We start from the raw sequence: 11,309 nt of genomic DNA, 5'->3' as shown, positions 1-11,309 counted from the left end.
GCATCTAAAGGTGTCACCATTAAAAATTCACAACTGAAATTGGATTTTAATTTTTTTACTCAACTGGAGCAGCTATGTGTATGCAGAATGGCCCTTTTAGAGAGTTATATCATATTATTGGAATATTATTGCTGACGCATGAATATGTACGCAGAAGTGTAATGTTAATTTAAACTACTCTTTATTTACACTGTAGCCTAAACAATGTGTAATTATAGTTTATATCACACTAATGTAGTTGTAACAGATATAGGCCTACATGTTGAAAACTGGTGTATAAATGAATATAATGAATAATTAAAACACTTGTAATAATATTATATATATATGTCTTTATAAGAGAAGTTCTAATTATTGACAATACTAATAAACAGATCAAATATATCTGCTTACAACTACATTATAGTGTTTTATAGACCTGACCTAAATGTTTATATAGCCTACTAATAATAAATGCTAAACAGGGGACTTAAAGTGTTAACTAAAGCTGTCGAATAGGCTGTGGCAAAAGTACACAATTTCCCTCTGAAATGTAGTGTAGATAAAGATTAAATGGAAATACTGTAAATTAAAATAGAAATACCTCATGTCAAGCACTTGACTAAACGTAGGCAACCTAAGTTACTTTTCACCAGTGACCACCACTGACCTGACTGAGGTGAGCAGACGCAGAACCCCATAACGCTGCCTTTACTGTGGATACATGTTTTATATATGTTGATGTTGCCTTTCTTTAATTTTGTATACTGCACTATGAATTTTATTCTTGTATTCTATCTGTTTTTAATTTTTTTTATTCGTTTTTAATTGCTTTTTAATGTTTTATGTAAAGCACTTTGAATTGCCCTGTTGCTGAAATGTGCTATATAAATAAACTTACCTTGCCTTGCCTTATTTAACTTAGAGACACATTTAAAGGAAATATTGAGAAATCTAAAGGCTTCAAATGATGACCTCAGTTTGAAATTACAAAAAGTAGGCTAACATAATTAACAAAAAAGTAGGCCTATAGGCTATACCAAATATCTCAAAGTAATTCTAAATTAAGTTGTCCCTGTATTTTTAGTATGGGTTGACCATAGACCAGCATTACATTTGCACAATAAGATATGGCTTAGACTGGGCTACAGGCTCGTGTATGTTTTTTTCGTGTATGTTGTTTTGTTGGGCTGCGTTATAATTGCGTCATTGGCTCGCACTTTATTGATCCTATAAGCCCTGTTTCCATGTGAACACATCGAACTATAAACACAATATTGCGCGAGTATTCTTTGCCGCAGTCAAATTACTATGTGGTTTATCATAGGCTAAAGTCACACACTTTGTGTTTCCACTCAGAGACAAACTAGACCTTAAGGCCCTGTCTTACCGCATTGGGGACAAACACTCGGATAAACCGAGATGTGATTATTTCACACAGGCAAAACGCAATTTCCTGATCAGCCACAATCCCTGTGAGTCGCGTTGAGATGCGCATTCACACTGAGCTGCCAGTTTCCTCCGGAGGACGAGCAGCTCCAGGGCTGAATTACATGCGCAGTCCTGCCGTGAATCACACATCACCACGGCAACCGGCGTTCACACCGAGTCCCCGTCAGCATCAGTGGGGTCCGATCCCATCCACAGACGACAGAGCACCGAACACCACAGTGAGTTGATATCCCCCTTTTCTACATTCATGTTTTTGAGTGCGCATGCCGTTTATTTTTGTATTTCACACACGGGTTTGCGGGTAAAGAGTCTGTAGAGCATACCGCTGCGGTAACAGGAGAGACCTTTCTTCACATGACGTGATTTAGTGATTTAACTGCAGGTGATTCATGTTTTTTCATCTGCTTTTAGTGAATGAATGGAGAAGCATTACATCTTTATTCGGGTGTATATATGAGGCTCTATGTCTCTATGGCAGGCTGAATTGCGTTGTAATTTGCGCTATAGGCTGCCTCCACGTTACATAAACGGCTACAATTAACTACGCGCATCTAATGATCGTCCTTTTGGCTTCAGGCTACATCTGTTAGACTAAGTAGGCTACCCAACTTATTAAACACAAGCTTCGTCATGTAGAAAAATGTTCAGTGTTACATTTAAGATGCAAAAACAGGCTTCATCGGCTGGAATAATATGCTATTTAATTCAGATCCTTTTTTTTTTTTAGATAGAAATTACATAGAAAATTGTTTGTTTTTTATCAGCCTTCTATCTATTTATTGTGCTGTGTTACATCTCTGCTCTCTGATTACTTGTTACACATCCTATCTTGTCGCAGCAGTCTTCAGTGCAGCAAGTTCATATGCATGACCAGTGAACCCTGAAGAACTTGAGAGGCACAGGCTAGGCATAAAGAACCCACTCTTACCTATTCCTAACACAGCACGTCTTTACCTTCAGAAAGCTGCGTCTTCCCTGTCCTGTTAGTTGATATATATTCCAGATTGTGGCGATGGATTAATCTGCATATTCATGCCATCATTCTGCTAATAATGTGCATAGTGCGTAATTAATGAATGTGCATTTAAAATGTCATTTGCAGCTCTCATTTCCTGTCAGTTTGGGAACACTGAGTGTTTGACAGCAACACCCGGCTCATTTGTTAATCACAGATTCAGAATGATTCATCAAGTACTCACATTTCCCTCCAACAGTGGGGAGGAAAAATGGTGGTCAGCACAACCACTTTAGCCACCCACTCACAAAAGACACCAAGTACTATGTACTGTATTTCTTGAATAACATACTTACTTAAGATCCTTCTTTTTTCTCACTTGACAAAAGCTGCTATTTAACTGTTTGGAAAAAAACAAAAAACATGGACAGATTCTGCATTAGAAGATCTGTCTTCATCTTTTACACAATTTAGAGGCGATCACTTTGCACCATTATTCTCTGTAGACCTGGTCTGCTGTAATCTAAGTCCACAATTCAATTTGGTTTAAGGTTTCCACTTAATATAAATACAAAAATTAAATATTCCTTCTTTAGCAGCATTTATTCACAGTAGATGTGTCGGCAGCCTTAGTTAATGAGCCTGTATATCTCCTTTATCAAAAACACATTTTGTGTGCATAGGGGATATCTCCTGCATCATGTAAAAAACTTTGCCTCCTGGTGAGTGTATCATCATTGTGAGTCAGTGGCGTCAGTAAGGCCCGTGGGGTCTTTGGCTGAGGGAAGGTGTTGTGTTGCACTGTGTGAATGAGATAAGTAGATCCTCACCTCTTCCCTCCACATTCAGATGATCATTTGATCGAGGAGAAAAAATAGAATCCAAGCGGAAGGGCGTTCGGTGCTGTGTTGGTGGCGCATTAGATTTACATGTCGGTTCTAAACATTAACGATAAGGAGGAAGGAGTTTGGAGGAATAGCTGAGGCTGATATATATATATATATATATATATATATATATATATATATATTATATGAGATTAATCATACACTCACGCTTATGAAACAATGTTTACTGGATTGGATAACCAGGAGGAAAGTATTCTGTAGTATTAGGATGGTTGCAAACACAGACGTCTGAAGACATTTAAGATGGCGCCCCCACTTCAAGCCGCATAATTATAATTCCGCTTATCTCTCAGAATTATTCAATTATTAAAGGAATACTCTTTATTTTGGGGAAATATGTTTATTTGCTTTCTTGTTGAGAGTTAGATGAGAAGATTTATATCATTCTCATATCTGTTGGTATCCGTACTGTATGAAACGAAATATATATATATAAATAAATATTGGACAAATACAAATCTTGACCTGATGATCACCAAAGTCAATACATATCATCCAAAGGGAGTCATGCATCATCTCTGTACCAGATTTCATAGCTATCCATCCCATAGTTGGTGAGCTATTTCAGTCTGGACCAAAGTAGTGGACCAACAGGCTGACATTGCATCTACGTACTACTTTATTGCAGTATCAGAAATACTTTTTTATTCTATTATCCTTCTTGTGTGGTCTATATTACTCTTGTACCATCCTGTTTTTCCTCATCACGCAGGCATCTTCTCCAATTTCTTTTGTGTCCTGGCAGTATCCAGGATTTGAGCAACAAGCAGCGCTGTCACATTTGGTTAAAAGAACACAGTCTGAGTCAGTCTGACCTGAACAGTCTGTCCCTGCTCTCCAGATATATCCAGGCATTTGTTTTTAGACAGCCGAGCAGCTATGGTGAAGCTAGGCAGCAATCTGTCTGATAAGCTGGAGAAACAGCCGTCTGCGGACGACGGCTTTGATAACATCCCGCTCATCACACCCCTGGAGGTCAACCAGCTCCAGCAGCCGTTTGCAGACAAGGTAAGTGCGGCCTATTAGGTCAGTGTTTGTAAGTCTGTTTATGTGCCTGCCTTCTTATGTTAGTTTTTCTCTAAACTACTGTGTTTCTAAGTTGCACACCGACCACAACAAACCAGCATTACAGCATCACAGAAATAGCCAACAGATTAGTCGCTGCTGAACACATCTGGACAAACACTATTAAAATTCAGGGCATACCTTCCAAGCATGAGCCCCAACTCTGAGACTGCTGTATTTACCTTCTGTTACCTACTGTCCCAGGTTAAATCCTTGGCATTAGCCCACGCAATGCAAGCACCTCTTTGAATGCATAATGGAAGATGAAAGCCCTCACACTCAAATTTTGGTTGGATGATGCACTCAGCAGCACAGGATGTTCCACAGGCTAATTAGATGTTGCTGAAACATTAACATGAAAAACACTTTGTAGCTCCCAAATGTGTTTTTAAGGCATCGATTAGAACTGGCTGTTTTCGCAAATGATGCTTGTGTATTTTTAGACATGCAAAAGAGTATTTTCAGTGGACACAGAATCACTGAACCTGCGGTGAACACTGGGCACATCATCATCCATCCACCATAATGTAAAACAAATAACAGCTAATTAGTAGTTCTCAGTTTATATCAAGAAACGTCCCAATAACAGTGCATTGTTTCTGCTGCAGGTCATTGTAAAGACATCAACACAATATCAGCTGCCGCAGAAGAATAAGAACAAGCTGTATGTGCCCAATATCAAGAAGCTGAATATCAACTTCTACAGTGATGTTTCAGAGAAAGCCAAGGTACAGCAACCATCTGGTGTCTGGGGAATTATGTTCTGATTAAAACATAAGTCTGGCGATATGTTATGTTTTTCTTATTGTCAACAAATCTCATGAAAAGACCAAAACCAACAATAGATGGATCACACTTAAGTATTAACTATGTATCCAAAGCCTGATACAGTTCATTCCTCTTTGCCATAGAGCTCCATTGTTGTCCAGAAAAGGTTAAAGCAAGATTGTACCTTAAAATAATGTTTCCAAAATCGTTTCAATGGTTCATCAACTCATAACAGGGTGAATGGCACTCCTGCATTCACTTTGCGGCCCTCTATCTGCTAAAACCACACTATGCACATTTGCCAGATCGGGTAGCGAATCTGTAGTTCGAATGAGATCGATAATGGACAATTCCGCTTCTAACCTGTAGGGGGAACGAAGAGGAAAAGTGCTTTGGTGTTGCTTTAAAGTCCAACTGAAATCATATTTAGTCATCCCTTTTTGCAGTCTAAGGTACTGTCAACATGTTCTTTTAATGCATTGTTTATAGATTTGTATTAATAAAAGGAAGATAAAAGGTATTTGGGGAAATATCAGAAATACTCTTTTTCATCTCAGCTGGCTGGAAGGGCGCATCTGTGTTAGATTGACAGTAGCTGCCTGGCAGGCTGCCAGAATGCCGGGAGGAAAAGTAAACAATGTAAAACCATAGCCTACATGTCATGGGGAGACGGTGTGTTGTTAGTGGTATTGAAGAGTAAGGAACACACCAGCATCTGACTTGACCGAAGTGACATTTGCAGGAATGTTTACATGCTGTTTAATGTGCTGGAGCTGATTAACTATCTAATCTGCAAACTGACGTTAGCAGTGCACTGTCCCCAGTGAATGTTTGTTTGGTGGCTTGTTCAACAAGCAAAGTTGCAGAAAAAAGACCTGTGTTCATGTTTCTAGGTTATATAAGGAGTCTTTAGCAGAAAAGCTAACGTGGGTTGTTGTTAAGAGTCTGTGGCTCAGTGTGACCATCTGCCCTGTCTATGATAGAACGCCGACATTACTGCTTTATGCAAAATTTAATTTGCAGTATGGAAATAAGGTCTCCATCTAGACATATAGCGTAATTCCGATTTTTTTCCCAAAGTTGAACAAACTAATTTATAGAGCAGATATCAATATGTATGCTGTAGCAGATAAATATATACATGCAATTTAATTTCAGTTGGACTTAAAAATACAACAATGAGCCAAACAATTGCACTGATATGTTCCATATTGCCATTGACACTCACACACTGGAGTCAATCCCACATGCACTGTCCCGCTGCCATGAATAATCATAGAGCACCAAATGTGTATTAATCCGTTGAGTAACATAGTCCCCAACAGATACACTGCATTTTCCTGTTTGATTAACAATTGCTAAATACTACAGTGCCCAGCTGAAAATATTTTGCCTTTTTTTAAATGAAATTTTTAAGTTAGTTTGTTTACTAACTATTTACTACTGTTTACTTTGGGATTGGGGCTGAGTGCCACAGATAGGGTTGGGAAGCCAGAACAAAAATATATTACCAGCTTTCAGTATTGATGACACTTGTTGCTGAAGTGGTGTGTGTGTGTGTGTGTGTGTGTGTGTCGGTGTGTTGTTGCTCAGATCACAGGTCTGATCCTCATTACATTGGCCTTCCTGACCAGCCTGCTCCTCCTGTTGATGTACAAAGCCATGTGGTATGACCAACTTACCTGCCCAGAGGGTTTTATCCTTAAGGTACACAGCATAAACACACATGCACACACAAACCTACACACACATAGACGAGCTCACATACACAGTCCAAGCCATTAAAACGCTGCTTAGCGTATGTCATTTTTTTATTTCATGTTCACTATCCTTGCAGAAAATTAGTGTGCATAAACACACATGCAGTGCACTTGTGTCCACGCACACACACACACACACACACACACACACACACACACACACACACACACACACACACACACACTGTGGATCTACATGATTTAGGGAGAGAAAGAAATCTAAATGGCCATCATCTTCCTGCAATAAAGCAGAGACCAGCAGAATCAGCTCATGTAATAGACTCAACCTAAACTTTCTCATTTCATTATCCAGGTTAAAATAGTCTGTGCGACACCCACTCAAAGGGTACTTACACAGTCAGTCTACAATGCAGCTGGTGCATTGTTTCTCGACACACCCTCACATCAATCACTTGGGGAGGACTCTCTGAAAACTGGAGCTGGAAACTCAAACTCATTATCTCCCAATGACACCTTGGAGGCATCGTGTAGTGAGCCTGCGCTGCCAGGCATGTTAGTTCAAGAGTCTTGCAGAAGAATATGAGAGAGTGGGAGAGACAGAGTGAGAAGGAGGGAGAGGGAGCTACAGACCCAGCTTTCTGCTCAGGCAGAGATTGGGACGCCCGCCTGTGAATCAGAGGGGTCTTTAATTAGAGCTGAGCGTGACTGAACTGTGATTAAAGGCTTAACAGTGAGGGGGGAAGCTAAGGGGGGGGGGTGGGTTGGACCTTCCGGCAAGGCTTTTGAAGTTTATGCCGGTTACAGTTGCTTTCAGCATTTTTTCCTGCTAAAGCGTTGTTGGAGACATAAAAAGAGAAGTGAGGATGGAGGGAGGCATCGTCACTGAGGTTTAAATCCTCTCTGTGAGGGAAGGTCAGGTAGTGGATCCTCGGAAGGGAAACACTCGTGAGGTCAACACAACTCAGTGGGTTCTTTCCAAAACATAAGGATGGATGCTCAGTTTCTTTGATTTCATTTGCCCACATTGTAGACACTCACCCTCCTCAAAAACAAGCAAATGTGAGTTTAAAGATGTTGCACAGGATGCTTTTTCCTTAAGTGAAGGCTTTTTCTAAATGGACATCTGTGCATTGGGAGAAAGAAGAAACACTTTTACAGGAGGTATTTAAACTCCCCTGGTCTGATTTGTAGAAACATTTGTGGTGCATACTAGTGAAGAAAAACTCACTTTACACTGTGATGCTAACATTTGTTGTAACTTGTTTCCGCACAGCGCATCTTACACTTTTTAATCAACAGTTTTTTTATAAAGATAGCTTTTACGTTTTTTTCCGATAAAGGTTTTCTGAATGTTTCCTTGCACTGTGATGCCTCCCTATAAGCTTTCCAAACCCTGCATTATGTTCTGATTTATTCTGAGCTTGGAAGTTCATTCTTGGCTTTATAAAAAGGTTTTTAGACAGATAATCTTAACACAAGGTCCACAATGAGCTAATTTCATCTGCTAATTTAATCTGCTGTGGTATTGTTGGCAGCCCCAGACAAAAAGCTAGTGGGTGGACATTGAGTGAAGATTATTTAGGGTTAATGTTATGGTTAGGGTTAGGTGCCTTGAAGTCAATGGTCGCAGCGTTGCCTGGAAGGAGACCTTGGGGGCTTAAAACACCATTGAGCCCTCTGAAATGCTGCTCCAGCTCAAATGTAGTTTCAGGATCTTCTCCCCCGAGTGCAAAAAGACAACAGAACCTGTACCTCATTTCCATAACGTACTTTGGCTTTTTGTTTTCTACCATAACAATTATGTTAAGTTTTCACAGTTTAGAGATACACCAGAACACATTCTAACATGACTATAGACAGAGACATTGATGAATGAACAAATCCCCAAAACGTATTCATGTGCAGCATTTACATATTGATATATATGTATATGTACTTATAAAAGTTGTCCTAGATGAGTTTGTTAATCATTATTAATACAAATAATTATATAGTAAATGAATTTCAGGAACAAGTAAACAGTCTATGTTGACCTGCTGGGAGGGACTTACATTATTACAGTAATGTCACCTAGATTGAAACAAACTAAGATATGTTTGTCTTTCTGTTGTAACAGCAGAAGCACTGCACCCCGGCAGCTCTGGAGATGTACTACACAGAGCAGCAGCAGCAGCAGCAGGGAGTTCCAGGCGTCCGCGACAGGGCCAACACCGGGCTGTACGCCGCCCTCAGCCACCTTAACCAGGTCAAGAGGACTGGGCCGGAGCTGCCATCGCCATGGTTACCAGTCATCAGTGCTCTGAAGGAGGCAGAGGTGGCCAAACAAGGCAGCGAGCCTCTGCCAGGAGGACTGGAGGGAGAGGAGTGAAGGGGCTGACAGAAACGCAGGTGTTAAAGGTGGAAATGATGACGGGGAGGCAGCGTAGATTATTGTGTCTTTCTTCCCTCGTACAGTCCATCGAATCGCTTGTTTATACTGGTGCTCCAAATCCTTAAAGGTGTATCTACTACACATTTAAATCAGCTATGTAAACCACATGTATTTAAGATGCTAATACCCAACTGTGTGTGTGTGTATGTGTGTGTGTGTGTGCGTGTGTGTGTGAGAGAGAGAGAGAGAGAGAGAGAGAGAGAGAGAGTGTTGTTGTGGTTAGAGGCATGAATGTTAAAAAAGTGTTGGAGAATGTGGCTGACTTTTACAGTGTTACTGAGGTATGAGTAATCTCCGCCATCTGCATTCAGTGTGTGTGTATGTACTGTACACTGCGGCTGCTCACCTAGGCCTACATTTGAACACATTTGTATGCACATTTGCGTTCATGTGTGTGTGTGTGTGTGTGTGTGTGTATATGTGTGTATGTGTGTGTGTGTGTGTGTGTATGCATACACTGTATGATTTGCATACTTGTCTGAGAAAGTTGGAGGTGAGAGAAGAGAAGCGAGGTGAGAGAGCTCAGAGTGAGAACTGAAGATAACAAGTTTTTAATGAGACTATACTGCAAGTTTCTCCTCATCACTCCGTCTCGTTATCGCCCCGTCTATTCATTTAGTTGCAGAGGTGGAATGTGCGAAATCATCAGTGAATGTGCTCACTCTTTAAACATTAAGACAAGGAACTATAATTGACCATTTCAATTTTTTGTATATGTATCTTATTATCCGGAGACTGTTAATTGCAGTTCTGTGTGCGTCTACAGTTAGAGTCAGAGGAAAGTGTGTTTAAAGAGGCTCACACAGTGGTTTTGGACTATTAAAAATCTAAAACTACAACCTCTTTGTCATTATGAATAATTGTGTGTAGAATTCATCACCAAAAAGTCAATTTAGTCTGTTTTAAATTAAATCTTAAAACACAATAAAGTGTGCAACAAGTAAATGGGCCTTAAATCGTTCTGAAGCCACTCTTCATTTTGAAGACTCTTATTATGTTACATGATGATGTGAGCTACTTGCAGTAATTATAAAAAAACTTGAGAGCTTTTAATGTAATACTTAAAAACAATCTAAATTTCAATAATGCTATATGTTAATGTATGTAAGATGATTTTAAAACTAATAATAATGTAATAATGTATTAGTTTTCTTGCTAAATTTTGCTTTTGATTAATGTTGCTGTAAGTATTCTGTAATGCCACTGTAAATGAACATGTACAGTATAACTACAGGGTTGTCTCATCATGATCCTTATATGAATGTATGAAGTAGCTGCTCTAATCATGCAGTAGATGTAATTAGTGCTTATAATGTACTACTTAAAAGCTTCTATTGCCTACACATGTTTCTATTTATTTTATTAACAGACGATTTACGTGTATGTTTTTTTGGTGTCTTTTCAACGGTAAAGTTGTGTTTGAAAATCTTGCTTTAAGAGCTCTTTCACAATCCAGTGTTCATCCATTTTTAAGGGAAAAACTATGTGAAACAAATATTGTTTTTCTTCAACCGTCATCAGAAATAGATCAAAATTCTTTGGCAAATCTTGTAATTTGTTTTTTTGACCTATATTTTCTCTTTGTCACTTTTTCAAATGGTGGATATCTCATTTTGAAACAAAACTGTTCATGCGAGTGGGACGAATGTGAGATCCCAGCGCAGCTTGTCCTTTGGGGGTTCAAGTGCCAAACGTTTACATCAGATCCATCTGCTCTGATGACACTGTCTGAACAGAAATAAATGACTCAAGTGTGGAGTTGTCTCATTGACAAGTGACCCTGTTGATTTAGACTCATTGCCTCTAATGACCTGAATTAATGATTTGTCGAGACTGAATATTGGTGGTTTTATTTAACAGAAACCATTCATTAGGTGTTTTATAGCCTACAGGAACTAACTTAGCTTTGTATTTAGAGCACCATAAAGGTCACACTGTAAGCCCATCAAATGTTTTTTTTTTTTTTATCTGAAATCGTAATATATATAGTAACTAGTAACTTTTCAGAGAAATGCTGTGTTAAAAAATAT

At 39.2% G+C, this 11,309-nt stretch overlaps 1 protein-coding gene across 4 annotated transcripts; it reads left to right on the top strand.

Moving 5' to 3' along the window:
* Nucleotides 1-1,468: 1,468 nt before the first annotated feature.
* Nucleotides 1,469-11,050, top strand: caly (calcyon neuron-specific vesicular protein). 4 transcript variants are annotated; one of them, XM_039816558.1, is made up of 5 exons: nt 1,469-1,649; nt 4,007-4,302; nt 4,968-5,087; nt 6,721-6,834; nt 8,968-11,050. In XM_039816558.1, exons 2-5 carry the CDS (start codon nt 4,174-4,176, stop codon nt 9,214-9,216), a joined length of 612 nt encoding a protein of 203 aa, XP_039672492.1. In that variant the 5' UTR covers nt 1,469-1,649; nt 4,007-4,173; the 3' UTR covers nt 9,217-11,050. The 4 variants fall into 4 exon arrangements, with proteins under 4 accessions (XP_039672492.1, XP_039672484.1, XP_039672479.1 ...); XM_039816550.1 differs by having other exon boundaries at nt 1,470-1,649; nt 4,136-4,302; nt 8,965-11,050; XM_039816545.1 differs by having other exon boundaries at nt 1,470-1,649; nt 4,040-4,302; nt 8,965-11,050.
* The last annotated feature ends 259 nt before the right edge of the window (nt 11,051-11,309 follow it).

This window comes from Perca fluviatilis, chromosome 1, assembly GCF_010015445.1.
Source record: "Perca fluviatilis chromosome 1, GENO_Pfluv_1.0, whole genome shotgun sequence".
In the NCBI taxonomy this organism is placed as follows: Eukaryota; Metazoa; Chordata; class Actinopteri; order Perciformes; family Percidae; genus Perca; species Perca fluviatilis.
This window is presented reverse-complemented; position numbering and strand designations above follow the sequence as displayed.

Coding starts and splice junctions, on each gene's coding strand:
- caly (XM_039816550.1), top strand. CDS start 4,174: ATGGTGAAGCTAGGCAGCAATCTGTCTGATAAGCTGGAGAAACAGCCG. Junction 5,088..6,720: donor ATGTTTCAGAGAAAGCCAAG/GTACAGCAACCA, acceptor GTTGTTGCTCAG/ATCACAGGTCTGATCCTCAT. Junction 6,835..8,964: donor CAGAGGGTTTTATCCTTAAG/GTACACAGCATA, acceptor CTGTTGTAACAG/CAGAAGCACTGCACCCCGGC.